General features: G+C 49.9%; 5 protein-coding genes across 7 annotated transcripts; 3 read left to right on the top strand and 2 right to left on the bottom strand.

Annotated features, from left to right (window-relative positions):
• Nucleotides 1–854: 854 nt before the first annotated feature.
• Nucleotides 855–1,791, bottom strand: LOC117860628 (uncharacterized). Its single transcript, XM_034743976.2, has 2 exons — nucleotides 1,449–1,791; nucleotides 855–1,347 (listed from the first exon to the last, which is right to left on the bottom strand). Exons 1-2 carry the CDS (start codon nucleotides 1,603–1,605, stop codon nucleotides 1,139–1,141), a joined length of 366 nt encoding a protein of 121 aa, XP_034599867.1. The 5' UTR covers nucleotides 1,606–1,791; the 3' UTR covers nucleotides 855–1,138.
• A 1,089-nt stretch (nucleotides 1,792–2,880) lies between these two features.
• Nucleotides 2,881–6,696, top strand: LOC117860626 (RNA polymerase sigma factor sigA). Its single transcript, XM_034743974.2, has 10 exons — nucleotides 2,881–3,261; nucleotides 3,367–4,047; nucleotides 4,389–4,587; nucleotides 4,736–4,828; nucleotides 4,964–5,092; nucleotides 5,264–5,317; nucleotides 5,414–5,491; nucleotides 5,577–5,639; nucleotides 5,932–6,044; nucleotides 6,242–6,696. The coding sequence occupies exons 2-10, from the start codon at nucleotides 3,386–3,388 to the stop codon at nucleotides 6,348–6,350; spliced, it is 1,500 nt and encodes a 499-aa protein (XP_034599865.1). The 5' UTR covers nucleotides 2,881–3,261; nucleotides 3,367–3,385; the 3' UTR covers nucleotides 6,351–6,696.
• Nucleotides 6,697–16,560: 9,864 nt separating this feature from the next.
• Nucleotides 16,561–22,904, top strand: LOC117860804 (uncharacterized). Of its 3 annotated transcripts, none has more exons than XM_034744188.2 (3): nucleotides 16,561–17,231; nucleotides 21,263–21,895; nucleotides 22,010–22,904. In XM_034744188.2, the coding sequence occupies exons 2-3, from the start codon at nucleotides 21,303–21,305 to the stop codon at nucleotides 22,743–22,745; spliced, it is 1,329 nt and encodes a 442-aa protein (XP_034600079.1). In that variant the 5' UTR covers nucleotides 16,561–17,231; nucleotides 21,263–21,302; the 3' UTR covers nucleotides 22,746–22,904. The 3 variants fall into 3 exon arrangements, with proteins under 3 accessions (XP_034600079.1, XP_034600080.1, XP_034600078.1); XM_034744189.2 differs by having other exon boundaries at nucleotides 21,260–21,895; nucleotides 22,013–22,904; XM_034744187.2 differs by having other exon boundaries at nucleotides 21,260–21,895.
• On the bottom strand, nucleotides 17,937–19,599 carry LOC117860796 (uncharacterized). Its single transcript, XM_034744175.2, has one exon. The coding sequence runs from the start codon at nucleotides 19,042–19,044 to the stop codon at nucleotides 18,352–18,354; it is 693 nt and encodes a 230-aa protein (XP_034600066.1). The 5' UTR covers nucleotides 19,045–19,599; the 3' UTR covers nucleotides 17,937–18,351.
• A 137-nt stretch (nucleotides 22,905–23,041) lies between the features above and the next one.
• LOC140223043 (uncharacterized) lies at nucleotides 23,042–24,685 on the top strand. Its single transcript, XM_072294365.1, has one exon. It carries the CDS (start codon nucleotides 23,621–23,623, stop codon nucleotides 24,665–24,667), a length of 1,047 nt encoding a protein of 348 aa, XP_072150466.1. The 5' UTR covers nucleotides 23,042–23,620; the 3' UTR covers nucleotides 24,668–24,685.
• The last annotated feature ends 1,298 nt before the right edge of the window (nucleotides 24,686–25,983 follow it).

Raw genomic sequence — 25,983 nt, 5'->3', positions numbered from 1 at the left:
TCATATTGGATGTTCGGATGTTAATTAGGACTAAACATGAGTTAATTATAAAACTAATTGCAGAATCCTAGGCTCATTCGCGAGATGAATCTATTAAGGCTAATTAATCTATCATTAGCAAATAGTCACTGTAGCATCACGTTGTTAAATCATGGACTAATTAGGTTTAATAGATTCGTCTCGCGAATTAGACTATCTGTGCAATTAGTTTTGTAATTAGCTTATGGGGGTGTTTGGATACCCCGTGCTAAAGTTTAGCACCTGTCACATTGGATGTTTGGATGCTAATTAGAAGTATTAAACATAGGTTAATTACAAAACTAATTGCGCAGATGGAGTCTAATTCGCGAGATGAATCTATTAAGCCTAATTAGTTCATGATTTGACAATGTGGTGCTCAGTAATCATTCGCTAATGATGGATTAATTAGGCTTCATAGATTCGTCTCACGAATTAGCACAGGGTTCTACAATTAATTTTATAATTAGCTCATGTTTAGTCCTCCTAATTAGCATCCGAACATCCGATGTGACACTGCTAAAGTTTAGCACCTGGTATCCAAACACCCTCTATGTTTAATACTCGTAATTAGTATCTAAACATTCAATGTGACAGGTGCTAAACTTTAGCAGGTGGCAACCAAACAGGCCCTGATTCTGCTACCCTCCACCTTTACAATTCGTAATGTTTTTGTTCCATTCATCAAAGGTGTTTCCTTCATTTCGTGCAGTACTCCATACCACAGCACAAGGACTGAAGGAACATCCGATTTCCATGCTATGAAAACGCCATGGCTGCTGCAACAGAACACAAGGAAGAAATGCTTTGTTGTTGCAACAAGAACACAAGGAAGATACTGCCATTCTGCTCTGATTACAGTAACACACAACACAAGGATACAGGAGATACCAAAATAACACATCACTTGCCATGGCATGGCATCACAGAATCCTTCGATTGGCACGAAGAGATAAACACATCACACAACTACGGATGCAGATGGTACTAGTACTACCAGTGCTACCACGAGGTGCGGAAGCAGAGAACGGACGAGCGCGGTTGCTGCTTAATAACACAAGTTGTTGCTGGAGTCGAACATGGCGGCGACTCGAGGGGAGGGCCCATCCCCATCTGGAGCCTAGACGCGTCCCTCCCAGAGGCAGGGCTGGTCGTCCGTGCAGAGAGCGAGGAGCGCCGGCGGCGGGGCGAGCCCGAGCGCGGCGGCGCGGCGCAGGCGTTGGGCGCGGGTGAGGCCGAGGCAGGGTCCGTACCGCATGTCCATGTCGAACGACCGGGCCGCCCGCTCCCGCTCCTCCGCCTCCGCCTCCTCCTGCTGGCGCCCGTGATCTGCGGTGGCGAGAGACGAATCAGATCGAATCGAACGAATCCGTCAGTGGCGGCGCCGCACGAGCGAATCAGTGTTCGGGTGGGGATACCGGAACTGTTACCTGTGGCGGCGTTGACGTGGAGGGCGGGCGCGGCCTTCTGGTGGTGGTGAGCCGCCGCCGCCGCCGCCGTCTTCTTGGAGACGCCGCCGGTTGGCTTGGTGGCGGCGTGCGCCTTCTGCTGCCGGAAGAAGGACTTCATGTCGCCGCCCCTCGTCATGGCTCCGGCGAAACGTGGACGGTGGCGCGTCGGGAGGAAGGGGATGGGAGTGGATTGGGACGAGACGACGGCCGGGGGAGACGGATCGGCATGGTGCCGGGGGGCAGGTTTATATGGTGGCCGCTCGCGGCGGCGGTGCGGCCGTTGTGGTGGGGTGTGGACGCGATTTCGAATTTTGAAATGGGCGTCTCCACGACGATCGAGTCACCGAGCGTGTGTGTGTCGGGTGGGTGGTGGTGGAACGGGAGCCGATGGATGGTGCTCCTTCTCGGAGAATCCACTCCCATCCGACCGTCCGTCGCGGACTCGCGGCCGGACCAGCTGACCTGAGGATGCAACAGGGTCGCGCTGTGCCGTGGCCGGTCTGGTGATTGGCTGGACCGGGTTCCGGGACAGGGTTGCTCGCGGGCGCGCGTACGGTTCCGTCACGTGTCGGCGTTGCGATAATAAGGGGTGTTTGCGTGTGGCATAGAATATTGGACGATTAATTAGAAGAACTGAATATGAGTTAATTATAAAACTAATTACACAGATGGAGGCTAATTTCCGAGATGAATCTATTAAACCTAATTAATCCATCATTAGTACATGTTTACTGTAGCACCACATTGTCAAATCATGAACTAATTAGGTTTAATAGATTCGTCTCGCAAATTAGTCTTCATATGTGCAATTAGTTTTGTAATTAGTCTATGTTTAATACTTCTAATTAGTATCTAAATATTTAATATGATAGGAATTTTAGGAGCTCGGACCTAAGGACCCAAAAGATGAGAGGGTATTCACTACTCCGCTACAGGAGTAGTAGAGGGCTGAGTGTTAGCACGTGATAATCAGTGTTTGCGTTTTAGTGTTGTTTGCAAAAAAATGCTTTAGTTGTCTCCATTGGAATACGAAAACTTAAGCAGCATTTCTATTTCTAGAAAAAAAAACATCAAAAGAAGAGCAGGACAGTCAAACTCTCGTGGGCCGTAAGCGCCCCAGCAAGCAGCAGCTCGGGCCGTGGGGGAGAGAGAGAGAGGTCGAGGCCCAGGTCGATGAGCCCAGCCCGATGGCCTCGTCGTGTGTCCGTCGTGTGGTCCGCGTGCCGCGTGGAGGCACCGATCTTTTTGTTGCCTCCCTGGCCCGTGGCGTGGCGGTGACCGCGCCCGCGGAGGGCCCCCGTCGATCTCGTGGCGGAGGCGCGACCGCAGCAATGCCGGACGAGGCGACGAGCCCGGGAAAGCGACGAGGGGCAGCCACAATATCTCCCGCCCACCAATGGCCTCGCGCCCTCTCGCTCCCCCCACCCACCCTATCCTCTCCCCCTCCGGCTCCACCGCCTCCACCCTCCCCCACTCCACTGCGCACTCTAGCCGCTGCTGCTGCTGCGGTAACACCACGCGCCGTGACTGAGCAAGCAGCACAGGTAGTAAAACACTAGCGGACCTGCTGCCTCCTTCCCTCCCTCCTCCCTCTCCCGGCGTGTGGTGGCCATAGCTTCCCCTGCTCCCACTTGTCCTCTCTTGTTTCCTCAGCTCAAGACTAGGTTCAGTTCAGTTCCTTGGTTGCTGTCCCCGCCGCCGCGCGTGCGCTAGCTGCTGCCTCCTGCTGCTCTGTGTTGTGCCGCCGGCTCTTGTTCTTGCCGCTGCCTCCGCCGCCGCCTCGGAAGCGCAGGTAACGCCGCCGGCGCCGCCGTTTGCTCGCCTCCAGCTTCGTTCGTTCACTCCCCTTACGGTGCGTGTATACGTGTGTACTCACGGCCGCGTGGTGCGCGCGCAGGTGAAGGGGCTCGCACGCCATGACGGCGACGCCGGCGGTGATCGGGCTGAGCGCCGGCAACCGCCTCCTCGCGGCCTCCTTCGGCCCCGCCGCCGACCTCGCGCCCCCGGACGCGCACCCGTCGCTGCAGTTCGCGCCCGCCGCGCCCAAGCTCGCCGTCGTCGTCGCGCACCGCGCCTCCGCCTCCTCCTCCTACCCCGCCGGCCACGCGCGCGCGCATGCCGTCCGCGCGCTCAGGAACCACTCCGCGCCCGCGCTCGCCCCGCCGCCCCCGCCGCCTCCACCGGAAGACCCCGCCGCGCTGGCCCCAGACTTGGACTCGGCGTTCGAGTTCGAGTCCTCGCTCGAGGCCATCGTGCTGCTGCAGCGCTCCATGCTCGAGAAGCAGTGGGAGCTGCCATTCGAGGACGAAGACGAGGAAGAACACCACAGCGAGAGCCTTTTTGCCAAGTCCACTGTGGTGGTTGCGCGGTCGGGCGTGTCGGCGCGGCAGCGGCGGATGAGCGGCCGGCGGCGTGGCACCGGGCGGAAGAGCGTGGCCATCAGCCCGGAGCTGATGCAGAGCCGGAACCGCATCTACCTCCGGGGCACCGTCAGCAAGGAGCTCCTCACGCACAAGCAGGTCGTCCAGCTCTCCAAGAAGATCAAAGACGGCATTTGGCTCCAGCACCAAAGATCAAAGTAATTTATCATCAACTCATAATCACTTCAAAATTGATAATCACTCCAAAACCAGAGTGTTTGCATTATCAATATATAGTTAGTTAGTTTTTTTTTAGATTACGGATAAAAAACATCCGGCCTTTCTCATTCACATATAGTTAGTTAGTTACAATGCAATGAGTTTGAAACTGAATTGGCATATGCTTTACATCATAAACAACTGACAATGCTTGCTATTCTGCATTTTAGTCAATGAGTCTGGTTGCAGGTTTTGTCTAAATCCAAGTAGCCATGCTGTAGTTTACTAATGAATTCCAATTCACCATCTGATTCACCTCTGCCCCCAATTTTTGATTCAGGCTGAAGGAGAAACTGGGGAATGAGCCTTCATACAAGCAGCTGGCGCAGTCGCTCCGGATATCAGCCCCTGAACTGCGCGCAAGGATGCGTGAGTCATTTCTTGCAAGGGAGATGTTGACAATGAGCAACATCCGTTTGGTGATATCCATTGCCCAGAAGTATGACAACCTTGGTGTCGAGTTGGCAGACCTTATTCAGGTAATGGCATGAACTGTGTTGATGTTCACTGTTCAGCTGACCTGTATCTGCTTATTCCATTGCCAATGCCTATTTGTCCCACTAGGGCAATTGTTCTATTTGAAAGCTTTAAAAATAATGCATCTTGTATTTCCATTGAATGTTGCAGGGTGGTCTGATTGGGCTACTCCGTGGGATCGAAAAGTTTGATGCATCAAGGGGATTTAGGATTTCCACTTACGTATACTGGTGGATTCGTCAGGTGAGAGCAACTTTTCTCAGTTCATTACTTTTTTCTGATCACGGAAATGGTTTAGGAACAACTAATGTCTTCATGCTATTGAGACCTGATCAGAGCATGACTCAACTGAGGTTTCCTTTTGTTGCTTCCTAACAGGGTGTTTCGAGAGCATTGGCTGAGAACTCAAAAACATTCAGGCTTCCTACTTATTTGCATGAGAGGCTGATTGCAATTCGTAGTGCAAAGTATGCATTGGAAGACCAAGGAATTGCTCCAACAACTGAAGTAAGGCTGCTATAAAAATGAAAATTTGGCTAGTTTTTTCCCCCAACTAGCTTCTGTTAATTTATCATGTTTTTGTAATTTGGTCGTATATCTGTATGTTTTTCGTTTTCTTTTCTTTTTTAAAAAATACAATTATCTGACGTTTGTTGTAAAAATTTGTGACGCTTTCAGAACATCGCAGGGTCACTCAATATATCAGAAAAGAAAGTAAACAATGCTACAGAGGTAATACTTCTTTATCTTACCTGGTGGAATTCATTGGTCAATGTTCTTTGACATTTTTGTCATTCTTAAAAAGCATTGTTCTGGTTGCAAATGCAGGCTGTGAACAAGGTTCTTTCACTGGATCAACAGGCATTCCCCTCCTTAAATGGTCTACCTGGCGAGACACTCCATAGTGTAAGTTGTTATATGACCACTTCTGAAGTGTTCCGTCCTTTTTTCTTTTGATAAGCCAGAAACTAAGTTTTCTCTTCGTTTTCAGTATATAGAGGATGAAAACGTTGCAAATGATCCATGGCACGGATTTGAGGAGCGGTATCTCAAGGTATGCATACTAATGTTGTTCTGAGGACCTCTGACTAGGACATTTTTTTTAAAAAAAACTCTGACTAGAGAAAATTTCCTTAATTGTTTTGAGCAACAATAGTATCAAACAATTATTGTAGCTTCCAATTCATTTTTTGTTGAAATATGTGGCCCTAACATACTAATCTCACATAAATATGCTGTTTCTTTCCAAGTACGTCATTATTTTTCCTGAAGTACCTAACAAACTATCGATGATCCTTTGGAGACACTTCCAAATCTTTTTTTACATAAAATTCTGCTGATGACAGGAGGAAGTCAATAATCTTATAAATTCAACTCTCAACGAGCGAGAGAGGGACATTATTCGGTTATATCACGGCATAGGGAAACAATGCCATACATGGGAAGATATCAGCAGACAGTAAGTATTTAGTCTTTGATTAATGAAGAGAAATTTGTTCATGCATTGTTATACCCATAACCTCTATTTTCTTACTTGAAATGGGTCTGAAATTTGTTTTGCATAGTCTGCTCGTATCACGAGCACCACCATGAGAACTTGCAGAGAATTCTTTGGATATAGAGGTCTAATTCTTGCATGGGAAATATATTCTCCAGGTTTGGGTTGTCGAGGGAGCGTGTGAGGCAAGTTGGACTCGTCGCCATGGAGAAGCTGAAGCATGCTGCAAGGAGGAAACATTTGGATGCATTGCTTGAGGATTATTGAGTTGAGATGTTTTTCACTTGAGTCGGTTCCCCACACGCAGTGGTTGTATATACTCGGAAACATAGGGTACATCATCCTTGAAAGGCTTTACTGCCACTCACTCTGCAGATAATTATACATGTACATTTGTAACAATTAATAGGCAGATCAAGATATATGCCTGCACAATCATCAAGGCGATCCAACGAGAAGAGAGGCGGCTTTTTTCTTGGAAGCTTCACAGAATTTCTGTAATATATGTATATGTAATGTATCATTTAGCGCCTTAATCAGTAGAGCAACAACATCTATGTCCTGGATCTGTATTCTTCTCCAGTTACATAAAAAGAAAATCCTTACAAGATTATGAGGCCAACAACAGTAGTATAACCAGAAATTTGCCTTCCACGTGTCTGAATCTGGATATGATAAAAGCTCAGGAGGAATATTTCTCTACATTCTGGGAAACTATAGGATGAGTTCTGATTAAGGCAGTTGTGATGCAACTTTCATGCCTGAACATTCTATTTCTATTCCAGTTGCATCAAACCAAATGCTTCCAAGATGATGAGGTCAGCAACCTGAAGCATGTTGTATAGAAAGCAACTCGTTTATGCATGAGGCATGCAGGAGAACTGCATGTCATTGCATTGAGAAGAAGAAATGAGTTTACAAAGTTTGGTTTTTTATAGTTACATTGCCCTTTTCATAACATACAGCCAAAAGCACAACTGCTCTAACTCCTAACTGCTGCTAAAGCACCAGCTCGTCACCATAGGTCAGGTGCACTTCCTCCTCTGCTACTGAAGCAGGCGCTGGACTGACGGCGATTCATTGTTGAAGACGCAGTTGTTCCGCTGCATCAAGATCAACCAAGCACCTAATATGATCAGTGATTGAGCCCTTTGCTCATCGGCTTGTCCACCGTTGCCTCTACCTTCCGCCACCATACAGCAAAACTGTGATCAGCAAGCTGTGGAGCAAGATCAGATAGTTTGAGGTTCATTGACAGTACAGAAAAATTAACAGGCTGAAATCGGACCATAAGCCTGCTTCGATGCCTGATACTGTACTAATGCATAATTGTGTACGTGTGAGTTTAAATTGTTTTCCAAATGGACCAATCAAGGTGAGATATTAGAGGAAACTGAACCCTCATCACTTGTTTTGTTCCCAAGGATTTGGTTCAGTTCCCTCTAATCCTCACCTGAAATGGCACATGTATACATACTTGCTCCTATAGCTATTCTGCTCATATGTGGCACTCAACTGAAGGTGAGATATTGGAGGAAAACAAGCTGATTCAGTGGCCATGTGTTTTGGCCATGAATCAATCAGTTTGTATTCCTCCAACTCTCACTTTCAGTGCTTGAATTTTTTTAAAAAAACCCCCTTGGATGAGCTGTAAAAGAAATAGGTTTACACTGGTATTCGGCCCTTACACTCGGGAAAAAAAATAATCATCTCGACGGGTGACACTAAAAAATACGACGGAAGTCGGACTTCCTCGTCCGTCTGCTTCTCCCCGAAACCATGGCGTGCTCTTCCTTCCTCCATAGACCCGGTTCCCTCTCTTCCCCCTCCTCCCTGGCTCCCTGTACCTTGATCTCCATCCCTCCACCTCAAATTGCACCACCGATGCAGCTACGGCCCCGATCCGTGCCGGCAGCCTCGATCCTTACCACTGCCCGTGAAAGGTAGAAGGCTGTGGTGGCACGGCGGCAGCGTCGGAGCTTGTAGTTTGCGTCACGAGTGAAGAGCCATTGCAGGCTTGCAGCGTGTAAGCAGTGCGGCTTGTCAGGGCAATGGCGGTAAGGGCAAGGTCGCCGAGCATGTCAGGCCGTCGATCCCGTGCAGCCACCGCCGGGGAGGCCGCATGGGGACAGGACAGCGAGTACATCGGGCTGCCGATCTCATGTCACTGGCTAGCAGTAGCAGCAATGGAGAATCACACGATCCTTGCATTGCTGTTGGTATTTCCTTGTTTGCGCTGTCCATTTCAGTTCAGAAGCATATCAGATGCTGAGCTGCAGAGTTTGTTTCTACCAAAATAGCAAATTACACGCGGGAATAGATACAAGGGATTTCTAGTCCACATCGAATTACAGGTGTACAATAAAGTCGCACTTGACAGAGATCACGACGAATAGACAGAGCACCTTTGCTCAGTGCATTGAACAGGTACAAAGGGAAAACCACATCTCCAGGTCGTGCCCATCCCACGAAACGAACAGAAACAGATCACGCCTACAAAAATAGCCAAAGGGAAACGTGGTCACCCCGCGTGAATGCAGCAACGAGTCTGGTGCCAACAAACGCGTGCAGCCACAGAAAGAGACTTCTCTCGCTAACTGAATATAGAGCTGAACAAATGCATGGATTTTAACACTCCGCTTCACCGCAGATGACCGCCACCGCCAATGCTCTCTGCCTCAGATGAAAGTGGCAGGTCCAGTGCCAGTGCCACACAGGAACAAAGGCGAAAGAACAGCACGTGTCTACATCAGTTCTTGTTCAAGCAGAGTCTTGCAGTGGATAGGACACATGCGTGTGTTCAGGTTGACCTTCCCCGACTGTGAAACTTGGGATATGCTTCTCGATGGATTAAGGTTTTCAAGCTGCTTCGATTTGTCAGATCCTGGAATCTAAAAGGTCCAAAACATCATGCCAGTGGTCCTCCATAAGTAGCAGACTCTATTTCCCTAGATATCTTCATTGGTGCCATCTGGGATCAATCCTGAAAGGGAGCCGCACACAATCAGCTATGTACACAGGAAGAAACCAAAATAGGTGCTTTAACTAAATCAAGTTAAATAGCTAAATCAACTTAAACTGACAAAGTTGCAGTTTAGCGCCACAAACCTTTAGTAGAATGTACAGATCTATTTGGGACTTCAGTTACGACGACATCGAGGAATAGCGTACTTCCAGGATTTTGGGTCCTTCAGTTTAGGCCCTAACAATGGATACATGATGTTAGAATTTATCATTACAAGATAGTTGCTGCATCCAAGACAAATCTATAACCCAGATTTTGAACTTGTAACCGAACTGCATCTTAAGAAGAGGATTGGAAAGTCAACATTCAAATAAAACGGGGCTCACTTATCGTATCATACTGAAAGGCATCAAAAATAGAGAAATAATAAAGTTGTACGTTTACTGGATATATCTAGTTGTAGGGATAGGCCTAATTCTTACTCCTAGGAGTTCAGTCAAGACCACACATCATCACATTTCTCTTCCAAAAGTGGGGCAAACGCAAACCAAACTCCCCCTGTGGTGCCTGATCGACTAACCTTCATAATCAGATGCACTCTAAGTCCCAATCGGAGGGAAGGGAACTAGATAAATATGCTCGCTAATTGAATTGTTAATAAACAATTAGAATGATGTACTACATGTCAACCGGCAAAACTAATCGAAGTGATGTGCCTCTCACCAGAGGTGTATACACACTCTTTCCGAGATTGCAACACAAAGGGCTATTGTACCCAGCAAACTTGCACAAAACACCATACAAGCCCGGAAATTAAAAATTGAAATCGCAACACGAAGGTGAAAGAAATGTATGCTGCATAATAAAGAAGAAAATGGATTGGAATGTACCTTCATCGGGATCGCTTGAGTGAGCATGTGACAAGTCCCTTAGTTCAAGGCTGTCAAGACGCTGTGAGTGGCGTTCGTAAAGAGGCTTCACATCTATGGCTTGGCAATATTTGATAGTAAGTTCCTGCAGAGCTGAATAACTCCCAAGAGCACCTGGTAAGGATGTCAAACGTTTGCACCGCATAAGACTGAGGTCTTCTAGCGATGGCAGGTATCCCAGGGAATCCAGCGACTGCAACTTATTGCAGCAAGAAATGCTCAAGTGCATCCAGCTGCCCTGACACAGAACAAAGGTTCAAACACGCGATGATATCTAACCACTTGAGGGCCGGTGGTAGGTTTGGGAGTGTTTCTAAGCTATAGCAGCAGCTGATCTCTAACACTTTGAGGGCCGGGGGTAGGTTTGGGAGTGTTATCAAGTTATCACAGGAATCTATGAGTAGAAATTTCAGGCAATGTGTTGACGATCAAAATTGGCATGGCTGGGCAAACTGTAGCATCTGGTTTTCTAAAAGCAAAGGATGATTTGTTTGTGCTAGTGATTGCTTTGGCACACTGGTGGATGCACAGTTGTCCAGCGACGTACTTGTGTACTGCTGCACCACACGTAGACTCTTTGATTCTGAATGCTCCTCCCATACGAACTGAAGACTTCTACAGTCCCTAATATGCATTTCAGTGATAGATGGGGGAAGAACAAAGAGCTCAATTAACCAGTCACAAAAAGAAACTTGCACACTGTTTAGGTGTGGCAGGATCTGACTCGTTGATGCTGGCTCACCTTTCACATGTGCTGTGAGCACCTCTTAGCCAATTGCCCCTACACTCTTCAAATCTGGCACCATATCGGCACAACGCTGAATATTCAGAATGCACGGCCAAATCAACAGATGGCGCTGATGGACTGGTGGCTGCACATGAGGAATGGCCTCAACAGGCTGAAAAGGAAAGGTTTAGACTCAGCGTTCATGCTCATTTCGAGTTTGGAAGGAACGCAACGACCGGGTCTTCAACAGATCGCCGGCAAAACCCCACACTTAGCTGGTTCAGGAAACCACAGAAGAGGCCCATCTCTGGTGTGTTGCCGGCGCCAAGGCTCTCTCAACTCTTGTGTGGCCGGCGTCAGCAGGATTGTTGGAGATCAGTTAGCTCCCTCCTCCACTTGCGTCCGGACTGGGCCGCATTGTGCTCCTAGGCCAAGGGGTCCATTCTGTTTCTTCTATTCTTGCTTCTTGCCATCGGATGCTCAATCAACATTCCGCAGCAGCCGAATATCCGTCTGCCGACGAGAACGAAACGTTGGAGGATCTCGTACCGGCGGTGCCCGAGCCCGGCAGTCGGAACTCGGAAGCAAGGTAGCCAGAGCGAGATGGAAAGTGGAAGGCCTAGTGGACCTGACCCGTTGGTTGGGCCTTTCTGTCCCCCGCCGCGCCCCCTGCGCTCAACATTTTAACTTAGCATGGTTGTATAAGAAATTAAGCAACTCGTGTATGTATTAGCGGAATTTCTATCCATCTTTCGGAAGTTAGCTTTCAATGTTTGAGATTCGTGCAAGAAATGAGGTCTGTCAGATCTACATTAAACCCAAATCCTAGCTCCCTCACCTCCATCCCCTGCTTGCGCTGCCGCCCCCGCCCTCCCATGCATGCGCCGCCGCCCCCGGTGTGGGCCCCGCCGCTGCCGCTGCCCACCCTCCCTCCCCTGCCTGCGCCGCCCAATGCCGTCGCCCTCGCTGGCCGCCGGAGCCAAAGAAGAATGTTGGTGCAACTTTTTTTTTGAAAAATGTTGGATTCAACTTTTTTTCGAAAAATGTTGGATTCAACTTTTTCTAAAGAAATGTTGGCACAAGTTTTTTTTTAATAAATGTTGGTTCAACTTTTTTCGAAGAAATGTTGGTTCAACTTTTTTCGAAGAAATGTTGGTTCAACTTTTTTCCGAATAAATGTTGGCTCAACTTTTTGAAAAAAATATTAGTCCAACCTTTTGAACTTTTGAAAAAAATAAAGGTTGGACAACATTTTTTATTTAACATTTTTCAGTGGGTCATTATCAAATGGACTTTTGATAGTCATGTGCATGGTTGTTGTGCTGGGCGATGCTATAATGTGATTTGATGGGCTATGCTATAACGGGCTTTCGTGGGTTTTATGGTTACATCTCTTGTGCATTTTCCACAAGATGTACAGGAGCCCCCTATTGAACCTGCAGCATTTGAGGCACATTTCTCTTTTTTTGCTGCTGCTGATGTCCGTGTATCAAGCAATTCCGACGAATTTAGTTAAGGCGTTGCAGGAAAATTAACATACTGAAACCGAACCATAAGCCTGCTTCAATGCTTGTTACTGTATGTGTAGTTCTGTATTTGCCAGTGCTAAAATCGTTTCTGTAATAATGGAACATTCAAGGTGAGATATTAGAGGAAACTGAACCCTCACCACTTGTTTCTACTCCCATGGATGTGGTTTCGGTTCCCTCTAATCCTCAACCCAAGTGGCCCATGCAGAAGACACACACGCTCCTATAGCCACTGCTGCTCACATGATGCAGACAACTAAACTCATACCACACCAAGACATCAAGCACTTGACTGAAGGTGAGATATTGGAGAAAAACAAGCTGAATCAGTGACCATGCGTGTTTCAAACATGCACCCATCAGTTTGTATTCCTCCAACTCTCACTTTCAGCGCCTGAACCAAGAAAAGCCCATGAAAAAGAAAGAAAGAAAAAAACTTGCGAGACGATCAGGGGCAAGCGAGACGACAGTGAAGCTCGCAGGTTTGTAACTATCCGGTTGTGAAGTTGCTTTCGGCCGGAGGCAATTTTTATAGCCATGCGGCCATGCTCGGTGTGGAACTGAAGATTCCCAATCATTGAGCGGAATGCAGCGGATCTTTCTGTTACAACCTGCCCTTCATGCCGATCGTGCCTCCTCTCTGCCTTTGGCGTCCTGAACGCATGCGCCTTTTGCTTTCAGTTTCATCAGCAGACTGGTGTGCTACTGGCGCCGGTAAAATCGGCGGAATGGTCTGCATCTCTGTCTTTGCTTGGGATAACTGAAATTAGGAGAAGAAGAAAAAAAACAGAGAAGTTGGTGTTTTACTGTACCTATATGACCTATCTGGCCGGCGAAGATTGAATCATTTTTAGCTTGAAAAAACCCACCCCAAAAAAATTCCAGTGACTTGAAATCTTACTTGGTCTTGGCCGTAGGCAATGTTGCATGTTGGCCTAACCTAATACACCCTCTGTCAAACTCTTCACCACTTTCTGTCTGACCCTCAAGACACGAGTAAAGAAACCGACAAAACCCAACCACACCACAAAGCAAAGCATGCAAGCATGGCGGACCTCCGACGAGACCTATTCCACGTGGATTTTTTACAAGAGCTTCACAGGGATTGAGAGGTGGACTGAGTTCCCGCGCGCGTAGCTAAAAGCAAGAAAGGACTCGTGCTTTTTCCCAAAGGGAGGAGGCCAAAATTTGAGCTCTGCCATGTAGCTCCGGTAACAAACAAAAAATCCAAACAGTGTGCTGTCAACTTAAACAATACTCCGAAGCCGATGGGGTATACACGTGTGCGCTCGCCACCGGTACGTGGCGGAGTGGCATGCATGCAGCTCGCACCATGTGGCCGCCGAACTTGAGCTCTGCCCTGCAGAGTACTCAGGTAACAAACAAAACCCAAACAGTGTGCTTCCAACTAAAAATACTCCGAAGCCGATCGGTTACCAGCGGGCGCAGCAGCTGTGTTGTAAGCTCGAAGCATGCATGGCATGGGCACCGGTACGTGGCGAGGTGGCACGCAGCTCGCACCATGTGGCCGCCGAACTCTTGGCCGAAATGTCTATCCATCTGTTGCCTGCTGCCTACTGGGTTGGTTGAATTGAATAGAGATCCGTCAGTCAGTGGTTTTGCACCCCCTGATCCACGCTGTGTGTCTGCAAAAGGTCAGAAACCGCGCGCGCTTTGTTAGGCCCAAGAGGGGGCGCAACGACGTATGTTAGGCCTGCCTGACAGGCAACCATGCATGATTTGCGGTGGTACGCACTTGGCGCCGGACGAGTGACCTTAGCTTGTTGACTGTACAGGTAGGATAAAACATGACTGTATTTTTTTTTCTTCTCAGACGCAAGACCTGCATACACATATCGTCACTAATCTACCTGTGCGTGCATCCCTGGCAGGCTGGCACACGGAGTATTCTCTCTGGTCAGAAATATGAGTGGAACGCTTAATTCGATGGCGCGTGGGCCCACACGTCGGTGAGACGAGGGCACAGCTGGTCCGGAGTTCTCAGTGAGATGGTCAAACGGGCGGCCTGATAATAAGTGCCAGCCCATGGGCCGAAGCAGCGGCTCAGGCCCGGCACTAAGGGCTATTAACCGTGCCTGGCTGGCCCGGTGGCTCGTCGGTCCCATGAAGACCCATCGTGCACATTCTAATCCGGCTTAGCTAAAAAATCCTTCATCAAATTACATTTTCGAAGGCAAAAATTTAGAGGTATTGTACATACAAACATATATATTAAAAGGTATTGGATATACAAACACATATACAAAGTACAACTAAACGTGCCTCCATCGTGCCCCGGTGGGCCAGCCGTTAATCGTGCCGGGCCAGGCCAGCCCACGAGCTGATGCAGTGGCCCAAGCTCAGCACTAAGGACGGGCCGGGCCAGCCCGAGCATGGCTAAGATCATGCCGGGCCGAGCTGGTACCAGGCCAAATTTTCGGCCGTGGGCCAGCCCACGGGCCTCGTGCCTTATGGCCATCTATAGTGCAGCAGAAACAGTGAGTGGATTCGAGGGCGTGCAATTCAATTTGTCCAAACGTACCACGCATGTCGACACATACATACCGTCGAAGGCCAGGAGCAAGGTGAGCAATCGAGCAGGTCCCCAGAAATGATGGGCCCCCAAAATTTAACAGCCCAACTACACAAGCCTGGTACTGAATCATTTGGGACACAAACTCATGAACTCGCGAGTCCTATTCCGCATCCGACACATCCGCCGCGGCAACTGAATCGTCGCAGCCCCTTCGGCTTCTCCCGTCGCAAACTCGAGGGCAGAAGGGCACCATCGGCAGTTCATATTCCTCATCCTCTGATCGTTTCCTTGATCCCACTCCCGCTCCCGTTCCTGTCGGCGGGAGGGCACACCGCGGCAGGCGGCAGGCCGCATGTCAATTTTGTGATGCAGTCCAATATCCATTGGTTCATGACTTCCTGTCTTCCTGAATTGAATTTAAACAAAACTGCTATTCCTTGTACATGTGCTATTTTATTTAATTCAAATACTTTTGTTTGTTTATGGAATAGACGTTGGTGTCCTATGTCTACTACAAGAATTAGAAAGTATGAATCTGGTGCTGAAAAGCGTAAGAAGAAACAAAGATCAGAAGCTTTTGCTCGATCACAAAAGGATGCACTTGATAGATTTGTTGTCAGAGAAACTCGAGAAGCTAATGTTGGTGACGATCATGGCCATGGTGATGATGCCATAGAGGTTGAGACTCCATCTGCAATTCCAGAAGCTAATGTTGATGGATATTCACCTAGAGTTCACTCCCAAGCGCAAAATCAAAAGAAAAACATTTTGCTGAGGCTGCAAATGATGCATCAAATGTTTCACAATCTGAAGAGGAGTCATTTCGGGTCAATTATTTTATATATGTTATTGATCAAGCTATAGTTTCACTCACCAAGAGATTTGAACAATATCAAGGGTATGAAAAGACTTTTAGTTTCTTATTTACTTTAGATAGGTTGCGATCTTTGGATGATAATAATTTGATGGCTCCTTGTGTCAATCTTGAGAACGCACTTAAGATTGGAGAACATAAAGGTGGTCAAGAATTGTTTGCAGAATTAATTGTCATCCAAGATTTGCTTAAAGAATCTACAGGTTCTCTTGATATTCTGAAATTTTTAAGAAGCGCCCCTTTTATCTCAATGCTCTTATCACATACAGAATTTTATTAACCATTTCTGTGACCGTCGCATCTGCAGAAAGGAGCTTTTCTAAACTCAAGTGGTTCAAATCCTATTTGCGTTCTACTATGACATAAGAAAGACTCAATGACTTAGCGACAATAGCACTTGAAAATGATGTCCTGAAGATTTCATTTCATGAAATACTAGACGGATGGTGTTTTTTAGTCGAACATGAGGTTAGTACTGTATTTATTTTTTAGCATTAGTATTTGAACTATTTCTAAATATTGTGTGAAATGACATAGTCTGAAAATGTACCTTAGTTATATTGAATATATTTTTAATATTTGAAGGGTCACATTATGCGTTCAGCACCCGCACCTCCAATTGCTGGAGACGGTGCTGGGCTGTATATAGTCTGTAGTCTCTGTACGTGATCCGTACGTACATATACGTAGTATAGACTCCCGGCGCTGAATGTTGACTCCCGAGTCCCGAGAGGGAGAGGTGGGGATCGGTTACGGGATGGGAAAGCTCGCGTCGCGTCGCGTCGCGCCGGAGCCTCCCTGCCGGAGTGGGTCGCGGTCCGCGCCAGGCTGTCGGAAAGCGAGTCCGCAAGTGGCCCGCGGTGCGATCCAGCTGGCACGCATCCCTATTCCATCCATTCCGCTGCTGCCGTCACACCGCCTCATCCCAATTCCCCAAATTCTCACACGGTCGCACCCCATCCCGTCCCGTGATGAGACACTCCACAGCACCACCGCTCGCTGTCGTCGTCGTACTAGTAGCGTAGCAGGGGTAGTAGCGTCGTCTCCCCAGCTAATCGCCCTGCTAATCGCGACCACGCAAGAACAGCTCATCTCGACCTGCTAATCAGCTGCTCGCTTGCGTGCTCTGCCCGCCTAACCGCGCTTTGTTTAGCTACAGAGCCGGCGACTTTGTTTCCCTCCCGCGGCGTCGGTATAAGTAGTCGCGGTCGCCGCCGTCGCCTCCCTTCCTCGCACCCTCCTCTGCTCTGCATCGACCCCTCTTTCTTCTTCTTCCTCCTCTGCCCGGACGGCCTCTACCTGGTGGGGCTCCACACCCCCAACCAATCCCCGGGCCTCTGCTCTGGCCGCCATGAATTCCTGCTCCCGGGGCCTTGCCGTGGACGACGGGCTGTGCGCGGGCGGGGCTCTGGCGCGGCCGTCCTCATGCCTGCTCGTCGCTTCCTCTCCCTGTAGCCTGAGCAAGCAGCTATAGCGAGCGAGAGCAGAGTGCATCGACCGAGTTCAACTTAAGCAAGCCGAACCTCCCTCCCTCGCGCAGCTCGGCGCCTCCTTCTTGGGCGCCCAAGGAAGCGACTTCGGAGTACAGGTAAAATTCAGTCAAGTTCGGTTCCTTTCAGTTTCGATTCTCTGCTCTTGTGTTCAATTCCATCATTTGAATTGTTAGGCGTCGATACGGTACAGCGGTGTCTACTACTTTCAGATACGTACACATGTACTAGCGATCTACTAGTAGTATTGATCATCATGTCCCTTGTGTTATGCTTGTACATACACACTTTCGATCCCAACTTTTGATTCCCCCCAAAAACACCTTTGGTCAGATTTTTCTTTTTGACGACGCTTTTGATTATTTCAACTTTGGGAGGAGGATCGAGTGGCTGGGTGGATGAGTTGGACTGGAGATTCTTGGGATCCGGGCTCGCTTGATTTCCATTTCTTCTAGACAAAGCACAAGCAAGCAAATAGAGAGATAGAAAAGGGAAGGGAGAAGGAAAGGAAGAGCTGAAGAAAGGGAGCACATGCACATGCAGGCGCCTACTGACCGCGTTGCCAGCACAACCCAGCACATTTCTTCAGCTCTTCTTCTCCGTCTGCGCATGCCTCCCTCCCACACGCTTTGGTTCTCCTTTCCATGGCGGTGATGGCGGTCTCTTTCTATCCTTCCCTATCCCCCTGCCTTTTGTCCTTTGGGGGGATCAAAAGGGCTGCCACTGCCATTCAATTCTCCAACAAACAAAAGCTGGCTTGGGAGGAGGAAAATGAAAGAAAGCAGGAGCACCAATTCTTGCAGCAAATTGAACATGACCTTTGCAAATCAACTTTTAAATATTACTGCTATGGTATTTTGTTGCAAAGAATTTCTGAAAAGTTTGATTGTTCCATCCTCCAGTATCTGCCACCTCAAGTGTTCTGGGGCTACGGCTCTGCTGATTCAAATTCCTACTATCTAGAATTCATTTACAAATTAATGGGTAGAAAGAGCTAGTAGTAAAGAATTGAACCATCATCCTTGCCAACCTATACATGAGGGTAATTAATCAAGTCAGAAAGAACCCAAGAAACTGAATCCATCTGCTACTGTTCTTGAATCTTGATCCGTCCATGATGCTCTCATACACCGCCCACGCCCAACCATGGATTTGAGCTCGGAAGACTAGCTAGTAGTGCTAGCTAGATACGGCAGCAGACATGGCGGCCAGGCCATATCAGAACAAGAACTTGGACTTGGAGTTGCAGCTGAAGTGGAGCGCGGAGCCGTTGGGCCAGAAGAACCGGAGCTCGCATGCCATCCGCGTCCAGTGGTGGATGCCGACGAGCCCGGCGATCTTCCACGCCGTCTTCGCCTCCCCGTCCACCCGGAACGGCACGACGCCGTCGCGGAGCGCGGCCTCCACGGCGGCGCTCCGGGTGGCGTCGAGCGGGACGCCCTGAGAGCGCGCCACGTAGGCCAGCGGCAGGGTGCCCTTCGGCGGCAGCTGGAACGGGTCGGCGCGGAGCTTGGCGAGGACCACGCCGCCGCCGAAGGACAGCCGGAGCTCCAGGCGCGAGAACGCCGCGGCGGAGTGCGCGTTGCCGTTGCGGGCCTCGACGAGGAGCGACAGTTGCACGTCGTCCAGCGCGCCGTTCTGGTCGTAGACGAGCGCGTCGAGGCTCGCCGTCCGGACGGCGAGGTACGGCGACCGGGGCTGGAGAAGGAGCACCACCACCAGCACGGCCACCGCCGCCAGCAGCACCACCACGGCCAGCACCGTGAACACCACCGCCACCGTCCACTCCACCACGCCCGACCGGTGGCCCCTGTAGTCGTCGTTGTACCGCGGCCGCCGGTGCGGGCGCACGCCGTCGTCACGCCGGTGGTTGCCATTGTGCTGCTGCGAATGGTCCCAGCTGGTCGACATGGCGGCAGTGGCGATGGCTAGCTACGACGGCAAACGGCGGTGGCGGCAGCATGCCAGCATCGGGGGTGGGGCGGGGGGATTTAGCTTAGCGACGCCGTGGCGGCCGCTTTAATATGTGCGGGGCGGGCGACGGCGACGTGGGCGTTGCCCGGCGGAGGGGGAGTTCGTTCGCGCGGTGGCGGGCAGAGGTTTTGGAATCTCCCCCTCCCGCACGCTCATTTGTACGCCGCCGCAGAAAGCATCCTCCTGATCGGGATGCCGGAGGAGGGAGGAAGCTTTGGGCGTCGGTTTAAAGAAATGGGGGCGAGGAGCACGCCGCGGTTGGGCTACCTCCCTCGCGCGCAGCCACTGCCATGGCGGGCCTTCCCTTCCCGGCCGGGGGTGATCAGTGATCACTAGTTTAATTTTAATCGCGCCATTGATGCTGGATGCTTTGGCGGACTAAGCTTTCTGCAAATGCAGCTTTGCGTTGCAGCGATCGAGCTGGGATGCTAATGACATTGTTGACATGTCCACTGCCACCGTTGCGATTGCAAAAGCACCGGATGCCTTTTGCTTTCCGTTGCTCTCTGTTTGTTTAAACTTGGTGGTGTTGCGTGCCTTTTTTGAAGTGCTTGAAAGATAGTGGTTTTCTAAAGGGGATATGATGGATCAACATTCATCTTTAGTTTCTTATACAATATTTTCTGACCACGTTTTTGGACCGGAAAATATCGGTAGCTTTGTGTTGGTTTAGCCTAATCCTAGAGGATCAGCATTCGTATTTCTTACACAACCTTCTAGGATAGAGCTGGAGTAGGACTTAGATGGATACCTTGCCCATGGCTGGTCTTACATTAACAAATGGGCATATTCTGGATCAACATTCACCTAATCACCTTTCTTGTAAAATATTTTTTTTTTGACTAAAAATAAATACTTGCTCCGTTTCAAATTAGAGGTCATTTTAGCTTTTTTAAATTCACAGTATTTACTATATATTTAGACATAAGCTTATATTTAGGTGCATAGCTAAAACTATGCACCTAGAAATATCAAAATGACCTATAAATTATGACAAATGAAGTATTTACCTAAGTAAATACATGAACACATTTTTCAACTAAAACTAAAAAAATATGATTGTGTTTGTTTGTCTTGCCCTGATCCTAAACCTTGCTAGGCTAGCTGGATCAGGGGATTGTGAAACGGATACTTTGCTTTGCCCTAGTAAACCTAGTTACTTTGGCCTGTGGTATGTCTACGTTAACAAAAACTAATGCGTAGGAGCATATCTTTAAGGCATATTCGGCAGAGCTCCAGCTTCGATATCTATATAGGATTTGAAATTTGTACAGTATAATAAAATAGTTTAAACCTCTATTTAATTTAAAATAAAAAAGAAGTTAGATTAAAAAAAACCTTTGAGCTGCGTACAGCTTTAACTAAAAACTGTTCTAGATGTACAGATGAGGGACTACAAGAATTCTTAAAGTTGGAGCTCTGTCGTGAGACAACACCACGTAGGCTAGGCCTCCTCCAACAGTTGAGTTAGCATACTAGCTCTAAGTCCTCCTCCAATGGTATAAACTAGTAACTAGCTCTAAGCACTCTAGGAGACAAACCTTCTAATGATCTTGCTCTTAGCACATAGCTCATAATATGTATGACCTCACACGTCATCACCATGTAATCTTGAAGTGCGTGTATAAGACTATCTTTTGATCAAGAGATAGCTCTTCTCTCTAATATTCTATGAACTAGCTCATATGCAACTATTGGAGGAGGCCTAAGCTTGTCCATCTCATAAAAATGATAGCTAAGAGATAACTTCCTCGATGGTTTGTCTCATAACACATTGATTAAAGCATCTTGGGTCATGTATCCTCTCTCACATCCATAAAGTTAGGGGTCCACTTTCTTTCTACGAGCTATGTCTTGAAGAAGATAGTACATACACTTTCTCTCCCTTCTCTCTTCCATATAATCAAAATGATGAGTTGGACTCCTATGAGCTAGGTGACGTGGCATTGTTGGAGGAGGCCACAGAGTTTCAGACGTTGTGTAGTACACTAGTACTGCATTGTCTCAGGGCAGGTTCACCCTGTCATCAGTTCATCACCTAAGCAATGCTTAAAATCTAATTTAACTTGTAACTTGTAGGACTCTTTTCCTGAAATTAAACATTGATATAGAATCTGACACTGACAGCATGGACATTTCAAATTTTCATCAGCAGCAACAGCAATGGCGGGAGCTGGTTCCCAGTGACGCGCGCCATGGATCCCCAGCCGTTCGTGAGACTCTCCGTCGGCCAGCTCGGTCTCAAGCTCCCCGGCGGGAACGCCAGCAAGGCGTCCTCCCGGCTCTGCGACTGTGAGATCCGGCTCGGCGGTTTCCCGGTGCAGACGGCGCAGGTGCCCCTGATCCACTCACCGGAGTTCAACCTCGACCCCTTCACCAACGCGGCGGTCTTCTCCCTCGACGAGTCCGACCTCAGGTCCCTGGCGGCGCCGGGGTGCTTCCGCCCCCCACGGCCGTGCCTCGAGGTCGCCGTCTACCTGGCCCGCTTCGGCGGCGCGCGCTGCGGCGTCACGTGGAGGAAGCGGCTCGTCGGCGTGTTCAGGGTGGAGCTTGCGTCGTCGTCGGAGTGGCGCGACGGGAAGCCCGTGCTGCTCCACCATGGCTGGGCTGGCATCGGCAAGGGTGCGGCGGAGGCCAGGCCGGAGCTCCACCTCAGGGTGAAGATGGAGGCCGACCCCCGGTACATCTTCCAGTTCGACGACGAGGTCGCGCTCAACCCGCAGGTCGTCCAGCTCCATGGCAGCTCCCGGCAGCCCATCTTCAGCTGCAAGTTCATCCGCGACCGCCGGTGAGCGTCTCGAATTCTCGATCGATTTACTTGCACGCCAATGGTGAAATCTGGGAGCTATTGGTTCGGATTAGAAGAGATTAATAATGGTGGTTGATGTCGATGTGCTTGCAGCAGGCCGTCTCAGGGTGACGGGCAGTACTGGTCGAGCTCCGGCGGTAGCGAGGAGACGGACATGGAGATGGCGATGAGAAGGGAGAGGAAGGGGTGGAAGGTGGTGATCCACGACCTGTCGGGGTCGGCCGTGGCGGCGGCGTTCATGGCCACTCCGTTCGTGCCGGCGCCGGGCGGCGACACGGTGGCGCGGTCCAACCCGGGCGCGTGGCTCATCGTGCGCGCCGGCACCACGGGGTCGTCGGACAGTTGGCAGCCGTGGGGCCGGCTCGAGGCGTGGCGGGAGTCGTCGTCGTCGGCGCCGGCGGCGAGCAGCAGGGACACGGTGCGGCTGCGGCTGCACCTGCTCCCGGACGGGCAGGACGACTGCGTGCTGGTGTCGGAGGCGCCACTGGGCAGCGACAAGGGCGGCGAGTTCTCCATCGACATGGACAGGCAGGCGCCGGCGCCGGTGCCGGCCGCGGCGGCGGCGGCGGGGCACTGCGCGGTGAGCCTGGGCGCCGCGTGCGCGGGGGGCGGGTTCGTGATGAGCTGCAAGGTTGAGGGGGAGGCGCGGAGCAGCAGACCGTTCGTGCAGCTCGCCATGCGCCACGTCACGTGCATGGAGGACGCCGCCATGTTCGTCGCGCTCGCCGCCGCCGTCGACCTCAGCGTCAAGGCGTGCCGGCCGTTCCGACGGAAGCCCGGCAAGAAGGCCGCCTCGCCGTCGCCCGACCCTCTCGAGCTCGACACGTAGAGGCACATGCAGCTCAGGACACACTGTAAATTGACCACTACGTACGTAGCATCCATCCATGGCCATGGGATCCAAATCCATCTAACTCTGTAAATTCACTTGTTTTCAAAAACTGGACAGCATCGCTTGCAGGAATCAAAACTCTCTTGTTGTTTGAAAGGCCCCGTTTGGATCATTGGAATTGAATTCCATTCTAATAATCATAATTTAGACACAAATTAATTAAACTAATATAGTTGTATGTGGAATATATTTGTATATTATTGTTGGTCACATGGAAGAGATACTTATGCGCTACAATCATACTTCTGCTATAATGAAGTGAGTCGAAGAGCATGCTATAAGTTGAAAATTAAAAACACAGTACATAGATAGGCTTATATCTAAACTTTGGAAAGTCGTAGAATGTCATATTCTAAGATAAATAGTGTATTCCATTAAGTATATTCCAATCCTTTCAAAATAAAGGGATTCAAACGGACTTTCAAAATAAAGGGATTCAAACGGGGCAGATTCAAATGACTATCCTAGCTTGTGATCTCGAAGTATTTTTTTTCTCGTCGCCGGCGAACCTATTACCTATACGCCGGCATTGGCCTCGTTGACTCGCAGGTCGCAGCCTTTGCCTCACGTTGACCATCTTCGGCCCCACCCGTCGGTGGCTGTGGTTGGCTTCGCCAGATCGGGCCAAGTTTTGGCCCCACCCGTCAGTGACTGGACTTTGTGCTGACGGCGCCTTCAAATGCTTCCCCACCGCGCCCCAACGTAACCGTCTCGTAACGAACTCTCTTGCTCTCGTCTTCCTCGCGACGCGACGCCAAGAAACCAAGAAGCCACCAGATTCGGCCACCCCGTCTCTGAAGTCGCCGGCAGCAATGGAGGTGTTCGAGGGCGCGGAGTTCGTGCGTCTGCGGAGCCTGGAGCACGGCACGTACCTCCACGCCGCCGAGGACGGCCGGGGCGTCCTCCTGGACGCGCGCGGCGCGTCGCCCCACGCGGCGTGGGCCGTGCAGAGGGAGCAATCCGCCGGCGGAGGAGGAGGAAGAGGAAGCTTCAGCGGCGGCGGCAGCCCCGGAACGGTCCACGTCCTCCTCCGCGGCGTCTACGGCCGGTACCTCGGCGGCCCCGACCCCAGCGGACCGCTCCACCCCTGCCGCCGCCTCGCCGCCGCCCAGCGCGACCGGGGCGAGCGGGAGGTCCAGGCCGTCATGTGGCGAGCCGTCGGGACGGCCTCCGGCGCTGGAGTCGTCCTCTTGCACGATGCGCACGGGCGCTTCCTCCGCGCGAACTGGAGGTGCCTCCCCTGCCGCGCCGGTGTCGCCGTCGGCGACGGCGGCTGCTTCGGCCCGACGATGAAGTGGGCGGTCGAGGCCATCCCCTCCAAGCACGGCCAGCCGGAGTTGCCGCTCGCCAGCGACGTGAGATCCTCGTCCCCTCCTCCCATTCCTCTACCTCCTAATTTCGTTGTGCGATCGAGTTCTTGTGTTCTTGAATTGTTCGCGTCAATGATTCTGCCGTTCTTCCAAGAACTCCGAATTTGTCACTTATGTGCAACCCCTGAGGAATCTGATGATCTTGTGCAGCCGGATTGGGTCAAGTTCTTGGACGGAACGTGCCCGCCGCTGGCTGGCCTTCGCCGGTGGGTGGTGGCGGCGGCTACCCAGCAGCGGGAGATCCGGTGGGTGCTGGCGGACGGCTCCGGTGAGTTCAGGGAGGAGAACTGGGCCTCCTTCCAGTACTCCGGGAGGTCGGCGATCCTGCTGCGGAGCAAGCTGGCGCACCTCACGCTGCAGTTCTGCAGCCTCACGCTGTTCATCCGCGCCGGCCGCCATGGCCAGCTGACCCCTCTCGTCACGGACCTGCCGCGCAGCAGGGAGCGCCTCGACATCGTGGTCTTCAGGGCCGACACCGGAGGTCAGTGATGGTTAATTGCTTCTTGCGGGGTTTGTCTGGGTTTCTAGTTCTGAATCGCAGAGGTTCCTTGATGGTGTTCATGCACAGTTAATGGGTAGTTCTGAATTTCCTCTGTTTTTCCCTGTAAATGTTGTGCAGGCTTTTTCTGAATTTCTGTAGTTCTGAATTTGCTCTGAATGGGACGCATGGCATAAAACATTGTAAATTATTTTCAATTAGTGTCTATAGTTTCATTTGGGTTTATTATTTTATTGGCTGTAAAATGTGCTGCTTGTGCTTGTTAATTGAACTTCTTGCTGGCTTATTCTCAATTTCTAGTTCTGAATTCCAGAGGTTCTTGATGGTGTTCATGCAGAGTTAATCGGTAGACGGTAGATCTGAACTTACAGGCTTTTTCTGAATTTCTGTAGCGCTGAATCTTTGCTCTGAATGGAATGCATGTCATAAACAGCGTGAACTATTGTAAATGAGTGCATAGCTTCATCTGATATCTCTTTTGGGTTTATTTAGTTTGCCGTAAAATGTGCTGCTTGTGCAATGTGCTTGTTATTGGAAATGCAGTTTTGTATCTGTAGAATGATCTTGTGGTTTACTTATATGTTTACATTCATAGTCATAGATGGCCTAAAACTAGTTCAAACCGCTAGTGTTTGCATATTTAAGTGGGAGATGAATTCAGTTTGTTGTGGGAATGGTTGCTCTGTCCTTTTTCAGTGAGAGAAGCAGCATCTGCATAGTAGTTTTACTTGCAGAACTACTGTTTCAGGCTTTCAGCAGTTTCTATGTTTATGAGCATGCTAATTCTTGCATGTCTAACTGCAACATTGTTTGGATTGTGCCTGCAGCGGCTGATCAGCTGAGATACCCAGATGTGGATAAGGAGACGGGCCAGCAAGGGAAAGGTGTATTCTTATGATCTCCTCGCGACTACTCGCTTAGAAAGCATCACAGTTCGTCCCAGATTTGATGGCATGATGATTGGGTGATTCAGTTTCTCTTTGTTCAGATAGGTTCACAGGACTAAAGTCCTAGTCATTCTAGTGTCAGGGAGAAGCAGTTTTGGTTGGTCTGAACTCTGAAACTTCAGAAGATTGTTGCTGGGTAGGGGTTGATCAATGATCAGACAGTCTGAACAGTTTTGGTTTCCCAGATTGCTAGCCATAGAATGGTTGCAGTAGATTGGTTCTGGTGTTTTGTCCACAGGAATTATGCACTGTACTGAGATCTAATATCACCACCTGAATATGAGGCTCCACCGTTGTGTTCATTTCAGTCGCTCTAATTTCTGAATCCGGCCAGCACACCTGTCAGGCTGAAAGTGACA

The sequence above is a fragment of the Setaria viridis genome, chromosome 6 (assembly GCF_005286985.2).
Source record: "Setaria viridis chromosome 6, Setaria_viridis_v4.0, whole genome shotgun sequence".
NCBI lineage: Eukaryota > Viridiplantae > Streptophyta > Magnoliopsida > Poales > Poaceae > Setaria > Setaria viridis.
The sequence above is the reverse complement of the archived record's forward strand: the minus strand, read 5'-3'. Positions and strand labels throughout refer to the sequence as shown.

Excerpts from the sequence above, each read along its gene's own strand:
- LOC117860628 (XM_034743976.2), bottom strand. The coding sequence starts at position 1,605 with ATGACGAGGGGCGGCGACATGAAGTCCTTCTTCCGGCAGCAGAAGGCG. Across the intron at positions 1,348-1,448 it reads CCACGTCAACGCCGCCACAG|ATCACGGGCGCCAGCAGGAG; the intron begins GTAACAGTTCCG and ends TCGCCACCGCAG.
- LOC117860626 (XM_034743974.2), top strand. The coding sequence starts at position 3,386 with ATGACGGCGACGCCGGCGGTGATCGGGCTGAGCGCCGGCAACCGCCTC. Across the intron at positions 4,048-4,388 it reads CTCCAGCACCAAAGATCAAA|GCTGAAGGAGAAACTGGGGA; the intron begins GTAATTTATCAT and ends TTTTTGATTCAG. Across the intron at positions 4,829-4,963 it reads TATACTGGTGGATTCGTCAG|GGTGTTTCGAGAGCATTGGC; the intron begins GTGAGAGCAACT and ends GCTTCCTAACAG.
- LOC117860796 (XM_034744175.2), bottom strand. The coding sequence starts at position 19,044 with ATGTCGACCAGCTGGGACCATTCGCAGCAGCACAATGGCAACCACCGG.
- LOC117860804 (XM_034744188.2), top strand. The coding sequence starts at position 21,303 with ATGGATCCCCAGCCGTTCGTGAGACTCTCCGTCGGCCAGCTCGGTCTC. Across the intron at positions 21,896-22,009 it reads AAGTTCATCCGCGACCGCCG|CAGGCCGTCTCAGGGTGACG; the intron begins GTGAGCGTCTCG and ends ATGTGCTTGCAG.
- LOC140223043 (XM_072294365.1), top strand. The coding sequence starts at position 23,621 with ATGGAGGTGTTCGAGGGCGCGGAGTTCGTGCGTCTGCGGAGCCTGGAG.